Source organism: Pectinophora gossypiella, chromosome 10 (genome assembly GCF_024362695.1).
Source record: "Pectinophora gossypiella chromosome 10, ilPecGoss1.1, whole genome shotgun sequence".
Taxonomy (NCBI): domain Eukaryota; kingdom Metazoa; phylum Arthropoda; class Insecta; order Lepidoptera; family Gelechiidae; genus Pectinophora; species Pectinophora gossypiella.
The window spans coordinates 987,813-1,004,901 of record NC_065413.1 but is presented as its reverse complement, the minus strand read 5'-3'; the positions used below and the strand labels follow the sequence as shown (position 1 = coordinate 1,004,901).

General features: G+C 38.8%; 1 protein-coding gene across 1 annotated transcript in view; it reads right to left on the bottom strand.

Annotated features, from left to right (window-relative positions):
• Positions 1 to 443: 443 nt before the first annotated feature.
• The window catches only part of LOC126370267 (homeotic protein labial-like), a 40,378-nt gene continuing 23,732 nt past the window's right edge, over positions 444 to 17,089 (bottom strand). Inside the window, exon 2 of the mRNA XM_050015090.1 lies at positions 444 to 3,135. Within this exon, the coding sequence (XP_049871047.1) occupies positions 2,747 to 3,135 (389 nt within the window). The 3' untranslated portion in view covers positions 444 to 2,746. The remainder of the gene's footprint in view (positions 3,136 to 17,089) is intronic.

Below are 17,089 nucleotides of genomic sequence, written 5' to 3'. Positions count from 1 at the left end.
TGATCATCTTGATATACAATACAACATACTTTATTGCACACAACATACAAAACAAGTTTTACATGTACCCGAGTAATGAGCAAATAGGATCTCGACAGCGCCATCTGTATTAATTTTGGGGAACGTGCGCGCGGACTATCTGTCTCACTCGCATGCTCTGAGTAAGTTAGTACACGGTAAGAACGGAGTTTTTTGTATGGATTGTCCAGCCTGTGCTAGTGTAGCGATTTTTTTTTAAAGGTTATGGCCTGGAATCAATGACACTAGCCATAAACCTTATAAAAAAAATCGCTACACTAACTAGTACTTGATTCCAGGTTCCAATTTTTTTTTGTTTTGGTTTTCCCCGAAGGATAAGGCAAAGAGAATTATGCCCATTCAGCCATGTCTCCAGGTTCCAAGTTTATTGGGTAGGGTTACCAGGAATAAAAAATAACGGAACGTCAACCATGAAAATATATATAATTAATTAAATGATACAGTAGTAATTACTACAACTTAACAATGTACACACACACCGACTTACACACTTTCTATATACATCTTTATATCCTTACACATATTATTCTGTACAGCGTAATTACAGAGTTGAAGCATTAATAAGTTATGTAAGAGAAAATGAGCTTTGGTCACAAAATATAGGATTTAAAGTATACACGGAGAAAATAAGTTATAAATATAATTATAATAATAACCTACCTAGCCCTAGGTTTTATACGCCTGTTTTATGATGAGGGTTAAAGTTACAAAAAAAAAATTACTGGAAACATAAGAATTATAAGAAAATATGATAATTTAGTAAATAAAAACAGATTTACTTAAATTGCTTTTCAGTATTTATTTATTTGTTATTTTATTTTTAGGCGATGGTCTAAAAAATTTTATTTATTGAGTAATTCATTAACCTAAAAATTAACGACTTTTAAAAAAAAAATCAACACGAAATAGAAAAGTAAGCGCCTGTCCTTATTTTATTCTTAAAATTAAGAGAACTTAGTTGACACATTTTCGATTTGTCTAGGTTCGTTATGTTAGTATCTCCTAGATATTTATCTATTACCTAGGATCTCTAACATTACCTACTGATATATGATAATCTATCTCCTTCTATTTATTTAAATTATTATGTTAATTTTATACACATTTACAAGTTGCCACACTTAAAATACTTAATAGGTACATCTTAATTTATTTTTAAGTAGGTATTTACATGCAGCTATTAATTTTATTAAGAAATGTTTTAATCCGTTTAGGAGATAGATAAGAGACTGAAGTAACACAACATAAACTCACGACTGCTATATTCCAATGGTTATGTGTGGGTAGTCGGAGATACATCCATCGTAAGATGAACTAAATACCCATTCCTCAACGAGCCAGAGACGACTGAAATAGATAACGCAAATCTGTTAATATAATGGTGCTAATTCCTGTAAATACCATCTAATTTTATTTTAAGTTATATCTGTCATTTTCTTATCCGCCGAAAAGGAAAGGGACGGGTAATCGACAAGCATAAAATTTATGCAACACACGTCAATTTTAAGCACAAATCTAAACCCGACACAGTTAAGTAGACAGCACGTCAAACGGATTGCATACCAGCGACGTACCTTTTGATTCGGCCGGGTTATTCATTCATTTACTCATTCTTCCTAAAATTAAGAGCTGTGAATCATCCGTCCATTTCCTTTTCGACGGATATGAAAATGACGGATATAACTTAAAATAAAATTAGGCGGTGTCTGCAGGAATCGGGGCCATTGTAATTATATAAAATGTTATTCTCTCATTTGGGGTGTGAGGCATTGGATGACTCATTAACCCTGTAGAAATGTTTGTAACTTAAGACTTTCCAATGCGTTTGGCGTGAGTCATTTCTTTTATTTAGTACGTACTTTATATACTTTAGGCCGTCTAAGCAATCCTTCTAGAAAAGTCTCAAGGCCGAGGTATGCACCCTAAGAAATACTACCTACCGAATGAGCGCCCTCAGCGCACTTCATTGGTTCGGCTAAGTGGTGACTGCCGTATGATGCAAATCTAGGTACTATAAGAGACAAAGACCAAGTAGGTATAAGAGACGTCAAAAAAGGAGGAGGCTATAACCAATACGTATATGTGATAAGTAAGAATTTTTTTAGCATTTTGCAGAAAAACTCTGCATTCAGCTACCGAACTCTAGAAATTACCACATTGAACAAAAATAATACGAAGTATCTTCTAGTAGATACCTGATAATCAGTAACATGAAATTAAAGGTTTCACGTTCGGACGCAGAGTCCGCGTTAGAGCCGCAGCGGGCCTCCGGCGGATCCGAGAGTCCTCGAAAAAAGTCCCGGGACCATGGCGGCGCTAGTATCGTAGTTCCTGCTCACCCCGGACTCTTTATACAGAACACCTCGTACAGACACTACACATTGACGTTATCGTACACGCGCACCTGTTTGCGTGACGTCTGACGTCATAAAATAAGATCGAGGGGGGGGGGAGGTAAACCTAGCCCCTGGTGGGGAGCGGAGTATTATTTATTTCTTATTCTATGGAATCTGCATAGATTATGACTTGTTCAAGTTTGTTGTTGAATTATGAGTTCTATTAAAGTCCTCGGTACATCTTCTTTCTGGTTCGTACTCTTGCCTTGGGAACTTACATGTTACTTTAAACTTATAACTTTACGAGCTACACAATTTTCAGTCACTTAAATAGGCCGAAACACTTCCTTAGTCCACTATAACATTCAAATCTAGCTGGATTCCCTACTATTTTCACTGGAGCCGATCGTATTGGTCGTGGACGTGGCCGGTGCGTCTGTGGGCACAATGAGACCTTCCTTGATGCGCTTCTTCTGCTTCATCCGTCGATTTTGAAACCATATTTTAACCTGGGTCTCATTCAGTTGGAGGGCTGAGGCGATTTCTATTCTACGTGCTCTAGTGAGGTATTTGTTGAAGTGGAATTCCTTCTCTAGCTCCGTGAGTTGTTTGTTGGTGAAGTTGGTTCTCCCGGTGTTGTTGAGGTTGAGGAGTGGGTTGGCGAGCATCTGAGCGCTGGTGGGGGTCCGCATGCCGTCCTGCGGGCTGCCCAGCACGCCTTGGTTCACGAAGTCCGGTGGTGGGATCATCAGTTTCGGTGCTGGAAAGAGAAAAAGTTGGTTAGTGTTTTAGTAACTATTGCATGAGTTTTTAACCAAAGAAATTAAAGTCGGACGTAGGAGCTCGCATATCGCGGATAGACGCGATATATGGACCAACTACGCGATAAATACTTGTACTTTGTACTAATTGTATTGGTTTTAAAAATCGAATCGCGCGTGATCGGGCGCCTTGTTACGGATATTAGTTCTAGCTTTCAATTCTAATCGCATTATCTAATACATGTTGGGCACAGACCTACCCTCAATCAACCGGAGGGGCTCGACCCACGATATCATAGACATCTTTTTCTTCTACTTATCATATGGATTGTGAGGTGGAACGTAAGTAATAATTAAGTAGGTAGTGAATACCAGTTATGCAATAGTCATCGCTGAAAAATAAAATGTAGAGCTCACACGTTTTTTACGTCTTGCTTTTCGTTTTGTATCTAGTTAAGAAAAGAGGTACCTATTTTCAATTTTATCATTTAATAACAGGCAAAATATTTCTCCTTGGCATTCAATAGATTGTTTGCAGACCACAAAGTGGCAGATCCATATTCCACAGGTTTGTTTACACAAACGTCTCATTGCCGGGATTATCCGTAGAAATTCGTGGGAGCAAAGTGACAGGTGTCACTTTTTTCTAAACAAAAAGCTTTTGACTTCTAAAAGATGATTCAATATGGCTCCCCGCGGCGCAAGAGTGGTCATTTCACGTGTCAAAGTTTGACGTTTATTGTGTACCGTAGAATTGAGTTCTATGCACTCGTATTATTTAATTGTTTAGCATCCATTTGGGTGTTTAGCAGGAAGTTGTTTTTTTTTATTGTACTTAAATATTGGATATTGGCTTAGCGAGCCCGTTTTATTTACCGTGTGATCAGTCAGCCTCAATTAATTGTTGTTTCTATGAATTTTAGTTCCTAGGTATTTGTGGTAATATTTGAAAATGATTTTCTGCGAACTAGTGGTTAAGGCAAAGAGCGGCGAGAACATACCTACTAGTTAAGTAGGTACTAATATTATAAATTCGAAATACTTAGTATCTCCGTCGGTTTCTCTGTTACCTTTTCACGCTTAAACCGCTTAACCGTTTGAGATGAAATTCGGTATGAAGATAGTTTGAAACTTAGGGAAAACAAAGGAGTATTTATCTCCGAAATTATCCTTTAAGGGGAGGAAAAGGGGTTAGAAAAGTCCGTGTCGTGCGCAATAACCAAAATCCATGCGGACGAATTCCTGGCGGAAACTTATATTGCTCCTCAAGCCCACCGTACTTTTCTATAAAACAAAAACCTACACCCCGGACATTATGGCCCATTTTTTCCGGCTCTGAGTAGTAATTTTTTTTTTTTTGTTTTGGTTTTCCCCGAAGGGTAAGGCAAAGGGAACTATGCCCATACAGCCATGTCTGACGTATTTTTTTTCTTGATGATTAATGAAATGATGAAAGGTGATGATGATGAAACCTAAGCCCCCACCCTCGGAGTAGACTCCTACTCCGAACCCCAAACGAATTAACTCAAAAGTCCGCATAAACTTTTGAGTTATGAAGCGGCTTCCCAGCACGAAGCGAAAATAGGCAGATACACTTTGTTTATTGAATACTCCAATATAATAACACTCGCGAATGTCTTCCGACTAACTTAATGCGATCATTAACCACAAAACACCACTTCGTATTAATTATTTAGATTACTCAATGAAGAAAGCAACTGTCCCGTTCCCGTTTCCCGCCGAAAAGCCTCTGAGTAGTAAACTTAATCAAGAAAGTTAGTATTCATTTTTTTTGTTTTGGTTTCCCTCGAAGGGCAAGCCGAAGGCAACTATGCCCATACAGCCATGTCTTATGTATTTTTTTCCTTAATGGTTATTAATGAAATAGTTACAGGTGATGACGATGAATGAAGAAACCTAAGCCCCCACCCTTGGTGCAGACTCCTACTCTGAACCCCAAACGAATTAACTCAAAGTCCGCATAAACTTTCGAGTCATGAAGCGAAAATCGATAGGCACGAAGCGATATAATAACACTATCGCGAATGTTTTCTGACTAACTGAATGCGATCATTAACGACAAAACACCACTTCTTATTATATTTATTATATAGATTATTCAATGAAGAAAGCAACCGTCCCGTTTCCGTTCCCGCCAAAAAGTCAAGTTAGTATTCAATCAACAAATTAGAATGACAGTCCGCGGGATGTGACAATGACAACCCCTTCCGCATGGAATTGTCCCGTATTTATCCGATGACGTCCCGATGTTCCCGATAATCCTTCACGGTAATTGACAAGTGGCAGGATGACCAGTGGTAATTAATTTCACGTCACTTCGTTCGTTTATTTGCGATCAGATATTGGAGTTATTAATAAAATTGTCAAGGTGTTGATAGCGAGACGTCGAAGGGAAAGATTGTGGTTTAATTAGTATGGTGTTTCTTTTCTTGCTTTGAAACGTCAAATAGCCTAAGTTATGGCTGCCATTGCTAATGCTCATCTTTCGAAATAGTGATTACGTAATATTAAGTACGAAGTTAGAAAAAGAAATTGACTTTAAAATTTTTGGTGTATTTTAAATAAGAATTTTATGGTGCAAAAGTATATTAAGTGGGTATTTTTATCACTTGAGCTAAGCATAAGAGCTAACTGTTTGAGTAATTATTATCCGACCCAAGCCAAGGTATAGAAACTTCTGTCTATTATGCGCTTAAGTAGCGAAGATAAGCATTGATCACTAAAGTATTTACTTTAGTCATTTACTTACTTAAGTAGATTACGAAAATATAGCTTAGACATAGGTACTTCAGTTGTGGGGTAAGATGAGTAAGATAAGCCGTGCTTCGGAAGGCACGTTAAGCCGTTGGTCCCGGTTACTACTTACTGACGTAAGCACGTAGTCGTTACATGAGTCATGTCAGGGGCCCAAGGCGGTTAAATAATAACACTGACCACAGAGTTGATGAGTTTGGTAATCTACCTCGTAATCCACACCATAAAATGAAAAATTACGTCTTTCGGGCGTCAGCGCTACCGGGCCACGAAGGTAATGCCATCTAAGTCAAATCTACAATAACTTATGTCAAAAAAAAAACAGTGGTTCTGTTAACTCCGATAGCATTTACTGGCGTTACTTATAGTCGTGTCATAAATCTTATAAATCAGTACTACGGTGCTGCTGAGCACCCAATACGCAATGGTGGCGCAGCGCGGTGGTGGTGCGGTGGGCAAACGCAACCGAGCCCGAAATCCTCGGCTGCGCAAACATTTGCCGTCGCGTAATGGATTAGCGATGTCGTCTACTATTACAGAGGAGGCCGTGCCGACGTAATGTAGTTGACATTCCGAGAATAGGCTATGTTTATGTTGACAACTGGAAACAGCGACTAGAGGTATCACTCCCGGTATTGTCAATGAAAAACGCCGAAATCCCGGGATCAGAAAAGAGTCTCGGGATTGAAATCTCTGTAAATAGCGACGCAGTCAGTGCCTCTGTGATCCGGTGGTTGAGCGTTAGACTCCGGTGGCCCCGGGTTCGAATCCCGGTGGGGACATCACAAAAATCACTTTGTGATCCTTATTTTGATTAGGACATTATAGGCTTATCACCAGGTTAAGCCGTTGGTACCGGTTACTATTTACTGATGTAAGTGAGTAATCGTTACATGAGCGATGTCAGGGGCCTTTGGCGGCTCAATCATAACCGTGACAACAGGGTTGATGAAGCTGGTATTCCACCACACAACCCACACGATAAGAAGTAGTGAGTGCTTGCCGAGCCGTAAACTAAAATGGCTAAAAAGTAACTAAAACAGATTACATTACAGACATAAACACTCTATATGCTCCATTCAAAGTTGTAGATAGTAGGATATTTTGGCATTACAGGATAAAATAAAATAGTGACGTTCAAGAAGTGTTCTTTGATGATCCTATATTGAAAATGAACTAGGTAAATCTACAATTATAACACGACTCAATTCAATATTCAGATATAAGAGTTAATTTTAAGCGAAGACATGGGGATATTTAGAAATCTGGGTGGGGTGTCGTGAGGAGACTTACCCAGCACTGGATATTAGAATAACATACAAGCGAACAATTGTATTCCCAATGGGCTAGTCAGAGGTATATCCATCGCAACATAAGCGAAATAGACACCTCACCGAGCTTTCTGTTAGACCAACGTGGTAGGTGGTGAGCCGTATCGCCGTCTAACTATGGTCGAGACAACTGTGTTACTTAATTTTACATCATTTCCCTAGCATTATCCTGTTTTCATGGGGTACGCTTATCTAACCCGAAGATTTTCCGGTCCGGTTTTTTACAGAAGCGACTGCCTGTCTGACCTTTCAACCCGAAGGGAAAACCACTCCGAAAAGCATTTCTGGGTGTGTGGGTGCACGTTTCACTTATTAAATGCGGCTTAAAAAATTGTCTAGAAAAGATTAAAAAAGTTTTGCACTTAAATACTGAGTAAAAAATACTCAACATAATAAGCTTAATATCAAGAGCCAAGATTCATGGTTGACAGTATACAGCTCACGCGGGGGTTTGTCTTCGTTTGCGTCACTGTCAATATTGTTGTAGCTGCAATGCGCCTGGGCAGCTCGCGTCGCACTATTTGAAATTGATGCGCAGTCTCATTGTCACGGACGATACGGAAAATGTTCTGTCTGAGTGGAAAAATATATTGAATTAAATTAAGCAGGATTAAAGTTTGTTTAGTACTTAAGTTTTTGACTTATATGCTGAATTCGGGTGGCTCTGTGCACTCCGATATCGATTATGCGTGATAATATGAATTTTTGTTTATAATCCTTACGAGTACGTACCTACTTATACGTCTCATGACAATATTTTATTTTAAAACAACCATCGATTTATTCAAAATAACCACATAATACGGGTAATGACGTGTCGCCCCAAACAACGGACACAGGTAAATACATCTGAGTCTAGCGTCCGTGATCTGTGGAGTGGCCATTGCGCAAATAGACAAACAGACGCACAAACGCCCGCTATTTGGTCTGCCAACGAGTTGGAGGCTTGGAAAGACAGAAAAGCCGACTTGCTTAAACAATAGTACCTACATTACTCATTTCGTGATTTTTGTCTGTAAAATAGCACATACATACCTACATAAACAGTCTATATAATGTCCCACTGCTGGGCACAGGCCTCCCCTCAATCAACGGGGGGGTATGGAGCATACTCCACCACGCTGCTCCACTGCGGGTTGGTGGAGGTGTTTGTACGGCTAATGACCGGGACTAAAGGCTTAACGTGCCGTCCGAAGCATGGAATCATCTTACTTTTTCGGACAATCAGATGATTCAAGCCTGAAAAGTCCTTACCAAACAAAGGACAGTCTCACAAAGTGATTTCGACAATGTCTGGAATCGAACCCGGACCTCCAGATCGTGAGCCTAACGCTCTAACCACTAGACCACGGAGGCTGTTGTAAAATAGCATTATGGATCATTTTTTAAATTCCATTATAACATATATTGAAGTACTTGAATAAATATTTATTGGAAAATATAAAAGATACTTAGACAGTTTTGTACCTACTACATATACTTATACACATACTTATATTTACATATAGTAGCTCAATATACTTATTATCGAATCTTTTCCTTTCTCTATTCCTTTTTTCCCCTGTTGGAATGTAGAGCTCATATAATCCGAATTATTTTATTGCCATTACTACTTACATAAATAACTGTTTGTAAGATGAGAAGACAGTACAAACAGTTACCCTTTTACTCGTATTTACCAGACAATGCGGGTGGCAATCCATAACTCGCTGTCCGAATGTCCCGAATTAAGAGTAATTCAATCAACTCATTGTAACAGCTACAACACTGGCCATGTACATTGTACATCGCGTCAACGCCCTGCGCCGGGAAAAAAATAACATTCGAATTCCGAACAATTCGGATGTCAGCCGTTTGACAGCTAGGGGAGCGGGAAGCGCTGCGATTGGTCGGAAATTGGACAATGCGGCAGATGCGTTCACATTTACGATCCTTTTTTAAAACCAGCCATGTTTGCTCAAATTCTTTACCAAAAATTAAACGTAATAAAAAAACTTGTTTTTTTGTTACCGCAGCTGAACATTTCAATTTGGCGTGAAGAGAGTTGACAGGAGATGGTAGCGATACTAAGTAGTGCGATGCCATGCATGTATTATAAAGTAAATAAGGGTGAAAAGCACTCGTAATAATTGTGTGACGGTTTGATACGATGATACGGTTGTGATGATGTATCGGTTTTCATTTGAGGAGGAATTACAAATTAATTTTATGCTCCAACTCTCATTGAGTAAAGCAACACGTTTTTAATTTGTTTTTGAGTAAACGTATTTTCCGTTTCGTTGGGAACAGCAAGATAAAGATTAGCGAACATACATGAGTACTGTTTATTCCTATCCTTCAGTGTTAATAGGTACTTATAAATAAAAATAATACTGCAGAAACTCTAGTCTTGTGATAATTCGTGGCTCTGCCCAGCTCTTTAGACATTGCAATTTGCCTATTTAAAGAATAAATAACATTATATTATAATATATAACATACTACTTCTTATAAAAAAAACATTTACGAATGTTTTTTCAACAAAACACGAGTTTCAATAAATTTTTAATTTAAATTTGGAACCTGATGTGCCCAACAGTGTGACGTAATAGGCTATTTACGTCTATGTAGTATGCAAAACACGTTTATCTTCAAATAAACTTGAAAAAGTATTATATCACCAAATACGCCTACTCGATACCTACCCGAGTACCTGATATCAGCCCATGACATTAATAACCGCTGAATACCTCACTATCGGCAGGCTTACAGGATTACCGGGCCACTGTTTGCATACCCATACAATTTCGGCAGTCACACTGCGATGCACTTTTATTAAAACTTTATTATTGTCTCGTTTTACGAGCGGTTACTAGGCAGATAAATACCTGGGTTGGTAGGTAACCTATACAAAAAGGTATACTACCTTTTATTAGTACGTACAAACATAAGATCACGCACGCGTATTTCCCCTTGGTGTAGGTAGAGCCCACGGAATCGTGTACGTGTATATCATATATTAGCATTTTCAATACCGTTATTAAGTTGTAAATATTTGAAGAGCTCGGTGGCGCAGCGGTTAACGCGCTCGGTCTGCGATTGTTGAAGTAAAGCAACTTTCGCAAAGGCCGGTCATAGGATGGGTGACCACAAAAAAAAAGGTTTTCATCTCGAGCTTCTCCGTGCTTCGGTAGGTACGTTAAGTCGTTGGTCCCGGCTGCATTAGCAGTCGTTAATAACCGCACTGGGCCCGCGTGATGATTTAAGGCCCGATCTCCCTATCCATCCATAGGGAAGGCCCGTGCCCCAGCAGTGGGGACGTTAATGGGCTGATGATGATGATGTTGCAAACAGTGTTTGACCGCTTGCCGACAAACTTTATTGCAGTTTGTGTGAAACGTAATTTTGTAAAACCGTGTTATTTTTTTAAATAACAAAAAAGAATACACATTTTTATTTATGATTCTTAAATGCACAACCAACCTCCGCCTCATATCTTTTAATATTTATTTCTACACACCCCAAACAGGCATCGACATCTCCCCATAACGGAATTTGGTAATTCCATCATTTCTATGGAGTTTCACGGTATTTTTTCCGTCATCGGCCGCAGCGATCCGTCACTGCCTGTCGGCCAAATAATGCAGCAACAGGATTCCCGTACTTATTAACATTACGAAACCCTAGCCGACGGGGCGAAGATTTGTCTCGAGATATTATTTTCTATTGAGAATTTCAGATTTCTCAAATAACATAATATAAACAGCCCACGTATACCTATACGTCCCATAGGCCTCCCCTCATTTAACTGGAAGGGTATGGAGCACGCTTCACCACGCTGCTTCACTGAGGCTTGGTGGAGATTTTTCAAATTATTTGGCTTATATAAGTCCAAACCGCTCCTTCCCGCTCCACTAACCAAGTCTCGGCTACTACTTCCGTCGTCCGAACCGTGGGTACTAGTGACCAACCTCATCAACCCTGGTTACTACTGCTGTGGCTACTAATTGACTGCAATAATTCAGGGCCTTTTAGCGGTGGATTTTTAATAATAATTCTGACAGGGTAAGGTTGGTCATCAACCTTGCCATCCACCCGACAGAAAAAGACAATTATTTATATCTGTATGAAAATACGGCGAGTTTTCTGTACACATGCAAACTCGATAAACTGTATACTTACTATCTTATAACCCTGTTGACTAATTAATCAAGCTATATTTAACAGACAGAAACAAAATAAAACAAAATTTTTAACATAAAGAAACATACTTGCATGTTAAAACACATAATACCGGGTTCTTACCGCGTTAATCAGGGATATGTGATTCCCGGTATTTCAACACAGTATGTGTATGTTATTGACGACCGGTTGCCATACAACCATAAAGTTTAAGTTGAACCGCGTAAACCTCAAACAATGTTTACTTGCAAGTTATCAATATACCCAAAGCTTAGCCATAAAATGTAACCTTTAAAGCCCACTCGAAGGCTTCATCTCAAGATAAGTCCGCAGATAAATCCGGGATCCCATAATCCCGATAAGGGTGGCGCCCTACTCGCCCGGTGTAATAATATTTGCTCGCCAAATTTGCGTAAGAGACCGCAATTTTAGACATGAACGCGCCGAGACCTTTTTACGGGTTCGAAATGAGCTGCGGGTAATTGGCTTTTTTATTTTATTAAGCTCGTTGTGAAGGGCAAAGAAAATGATACATATTTGAGACTCAATGTACTCTAGGCAGCTTGGCAAAGACATATAATTAGTATTTTCATTTAAACATGAAGTCAGGCCATAAGTAAATACTTAAAGTTATAGAAAAATCTTGATGTAATCTGATAAAATAAAACCGTGTTGAGAGCCGTGGTAACCCAGTTGGTAGATCGCAAGCCTCTGCCTTTGAGGTCACAGGTTCGAATCCAGCACAGGCCTAAAATAATGATGTCGGATTTGTTTTCGAATTCATTTTTGGATCATAAATGATTATCACGTCAGTGGTGAAGGAAGACATCGTGAGGAAACCCGCATTCCCGAGAAATGTATTTTCGGAGGTATGTTACATGAGTCATGTCAGGGGCCTTTGGTGGCTCAATAGTAACCCTGACATCAGGGATGATGGGGTTGGTAATGCAATACAACCCACACGATAGAAGAGGAAGAATAAATTAAAAACTCCTTAAAATTTTCATTTGTGTCATATAAAAGACATCAACGGGTTCACTCTTAATTACAATACTTCACAGATACGTCCTGTCAGTGTTGTATCATTTGAACTAAGTACTCGTACTTACCTATATCCTTTACATAGAAACATAAGCTCACTACTATAACCCGATTGGAGTAGTCAGAGACACATCCATCTCAAGATGATTATAAAGTTAGTGATTATTTAGAAGATATGAATGCATGGGATTAACTGTCTGAGAACTGATGTTAGGCAGCTAAATTACTCAATTGTATAAAAATATTTTATGTTTATTTTTTTTAAAAGAACATCTAGGGACCTGTGCCGAGGTTTTTCTTGCAGCTTTTTTTTCCCCGGCTATACAGGTTGTGAGAAGCTGCAGTAGTTGTAGGCGGATGAGACGTTCGTTATGTAAAAATTGACGATTCAAAGTGTAACTATATTACCTACTGAATAAAGATATTTTTGAATTTGAATTTGATGAACTAAGAACCCAGGCCTCATCGAGATGTTAGACCAACGTTATAGTTGGTAAGCCGTTGGTGAGCCATCCTGCCAACTGTGTCAGTGAAAACTGCACTTAAGATAAAGTAAATCATTGGTGCAAGTGCGGTAACGGAACGACCGACTTGAACCGGCGCTCACCGACCATACCATCGGCGTCGTCGTGTTGTAAAAACCAATCGCCTTTTTAACAAATCACATTCAAATGACATTTTCGTTAACAGAACCTCGCAAAAGACATGCTTGTTTCAATCCAGGTTGCATTTTTATATACTTTTTTTTTAGATGTTGGTCCCGGTTACTGATTGATGAATTTGGTTTATTTTTTTGTGTGGATTCTGTTCCGCGTAAAGGTAATGTAAGTACCTGTCTGTGGTGTTCGATAAATAATGTTTTTTCTTTCTAAAAAAATGTGGTCTCAATTTATCCTCGGATTGAAATCAATTGAAATAAATCGAGATTTGTTGAAGTAAAATCACATATCAGAATGTATTTTTTCAAACAAGCGCTTACGCAGTCTCTGCAAGAAGACGATACATCCTTTACAAACGGCAACAATTCCACAAAACTTATCTAAAGCGAGGAAATATACTCGTATATGTGGGAATAAAAATAAAAGTAAGCCGTCGGAACAAGCGTACACATCCCTCGAGGGTGATCAATCGTGGCGAGTGACGGGTCTACCTCCCTGCCTCTGCCCGCCCCTCAGGGGACCGAGGGCGCTGTCACGTGTGAACACTGGACATTGTACCTTACTCTGCCGCCGCTCTTATCGGGAGTGTACTATCTACACATATATATATCAACTAGTTCTTATTATATATCCTTTGCCTATGACGGCTGCTACAGCGCAGTCAATAAAGGGTTCCACTTCTAACTTCCCAGGGACAGGTTCGATTAAATACAGGGCGATATTAACTTAGAATAATGAATCATTCCTCTCAGTATTTATTAAGATGTAAACACCTCGTACAAGTACGTCCAGGTAGCCATAGAAGTACGTATGGGTATTAGTGTCACCGTAACGAGTACCAAGGGGGATGATTCAGACCATGATTCTGAGTTGATATCAAGTGGAATTTCCTGTCGAAAAATTCGTTCCATATTTTTGTGACGGAAAATTCCACTTCATATCAACTCATGAAGAGAGGAAGTTGATGGTAGGGCTGGCAGAGGAAGACCGAGAAGGAATTACATTGACAAAATTGGAGATGTCCTTAGAAAAGGTTTAGTACGATCGACTCTGAACCGGCATGCGTGTATGAAGCGATTGATGAATGTGGAGGAAGCAAGAGAAGTGTGTGAGTATCGAAGCAAATGGAATTCTATAGTCTCTGCTTATCCCGGTGGGAAATAGGCGTGAGTTTATGTATGTATCAACTCAGAAATATAGTCTGAATCATCCCTCAAAGTTTTCTTTACGATGTCACTAACACCTTGTATAGTTTTTACAGTAGTAGGTGTATTTTTTGCTCATTTTGGCGTTACTAATAACGGCAACAAGTAGAAGAAGAAGCTAGGTGTTTTAAATGCGAGTGTCGAGTTCACAAAAAGACATCTTTTTTCATATGACTTATTGTAGATTTGCCGCATAAAGCATTAACTTTACTACTTGCCCGAAAAAATGAGGAGCGCTGAGTTAAGGGCGGATCCAAGGAGGTGTCATGATCACCCCTGGGCGACAGGTTAGGTCATGGGTGGTCATATTGTCTACGGAGACAGGCAATCTGTGACCTGGTGACATAAATGTTGCATTCGCTCCTGCGCTAAGGGCTCTCACTCGATACAAAATTTAAGACAACAGGCCTGAGGGTGCGCAGTTGAGCGCGAAACTCGTCTCAGGACGTCATCTGAGGGGATTATACCAATTCATCGATATTTCGATTGTACATAGTATACAATTTCAAGTTGAGTTGAGTTGATTTGTTATTGGTGTATGACTTACGTTTAGATACACAGATAAAGGGCTTAGGTGAATGTGCTGAAAACATACAGCTGTTTAAAATTGGCTTGTGATATGACGCAGACGAGAGATTATCTCAAAACTTACCTATCGGGCATAATGTCACACGATACATCACGATTTGGTGTCGAAAACAAGTACGTGATTTTATAATCATTTTTTTTTATTTATGTGATTACTACTACTATCGTGTGGGTTGCGAGGTTACCAACCTCATCAACCCTGGTGTCAGGGTTATTATTGAGCCGCTAGAAGCCCCTGACATGGCTCATTTAACGACTACGTACTTACATCAGTAAATAGTAACCGGGACCAACGGCTTAACATGCCTTCCGTAGCACGGATCGTCTTACTTTCTGACAATCAGGCGATCAGCCAGTAATGTCCTAACCAAACTAGGGATCACAAAGTGATTTTGTGATTTGTCCCCACCGAGATTCGAACCCGGGACCTCCGGATCGTGAGCCCAACGCTCAACCACTGGACCACCGAGGCCGTTATTTACTTAATTGACTCACCAACAGTTACTACATTTATTTATTTATTTATTTATTATGGACAACTTACAAGCTACACTCTGCACATGCAAAGTTACAGTATACATGGTTACAATAGCATACAACCTAATGAACTTAATGTGTAACTAATTATAGGTAAGTAGATCATGCATATTATATAATATTGAATATCTAACTAATATAATGTATATTCGATATAAACTTAAAACATTTTAAGATGTAAATAATAATGGGAATTGCGAGACATTCCCGCCACAAGTATCCTAGGATTACTTAATGGGAAGTCTCGGCCACCATGTAACTAAAAATTTGTGAAATAAAGAATATTTTTTTTAATAATAATCTAAAGAAGTAAACATTCAGCTAAGGTTTCAAATTTTTGAGAGTATTTGTCTTAAATGCTGAAAGATAGACTGAAAAGATGTCAACATGCGAAGTTAGGATGGGTTTATTGTACGTATTTACCAAATTGGTAAACGTTATTATATTTAAGTTGGTCTTCCCGTTCTCTTGTGTAGGTTGTGAGGTCAATGACCAACCTCATCAACCCTGGAGTAAGGGTTACTATTGAGCTCATGTAACGACTACTAGTAAATAGTAGCCGGGACCGACTATTCAAAGCACGAATAATCTTATACTTCTTAGCGAGCTATATGAAGCAATATTAATCTTAGTTTCAGCTAATCAAGTGATTAGCCTGCAATGTCCTAACCAAACTAGGGATTAAAAGTGATATTTGTATGTCCCCACCGGGATTCGAACCCGGGACCTTCGTGAGCCCTACTGTCAACAGAAATTAAATAAGCGGATTCATATTATTAAATTGGTTTAGTACGATCTACTCTGAACCGGCGTGCGTGTATGAAGCGATTGACAAATGTGGAGGAACCAAGAGAAGTGTGTCAGGATCGAAGCAAATGGAATTCTATAGTCTCTGCTTACCCCGGTGGGAAATAGGCGTGAGTTTATCTATGTATGTAATCTTTGACTTTCCCATTGACTGGCGGAAACATTTTATTTGTAAAGAAGTTTGCACAAAAGACTTTCTTTATTTTCGTCTGTCGTCATATAATAATGTTTGTTATAAACCGGATTTATAAAAGTTATTTTATTGTTGTAGATAACAGGACTAGGTAGGTAGATACGATGTTCTAGTTGGCAGAGTGCCTTCAACGCTGAAGGTTGCGGATTCGAATCTCGGGATGGGCCTTGTATGGAGCTATAACTTAATAACGGATTTTAAAGTAAAGGACGATCATATATTGAATGAAATTTGCAAATAATTACTTGTTTCGCATTCGCTTTTGTTTTAACAGTAGAGTCGTAGAGTCGCAATTATTCTACAAAAATATGAAAAAATACTAATTATTTTTAATTGTGACTCTATCCACTTTAAAAATTAAAAAATAAACCATGGATAAACGTGGGCTTAAGTATTTGACAGCCAAGCAAAATAGGCTAGTTTCCAACTAGTCAAATCAGTTACTTTTTACTAAACGTCAAAACACGAAATTACTATGGAATTTGTATGAAAAAGCACTCTGTGACGTCATAGAAAAACGTGACAAAATGTCGGACTTATTATTACGTTTTTCTTGATTAAAATTCATAAATAAGTTTAATAGAAAAAAGAAAATGTTTTTCGTTAGTTTTAGATGTGTCTTTATTTAGTAATCAGAATTTCATAATTTATCTTGA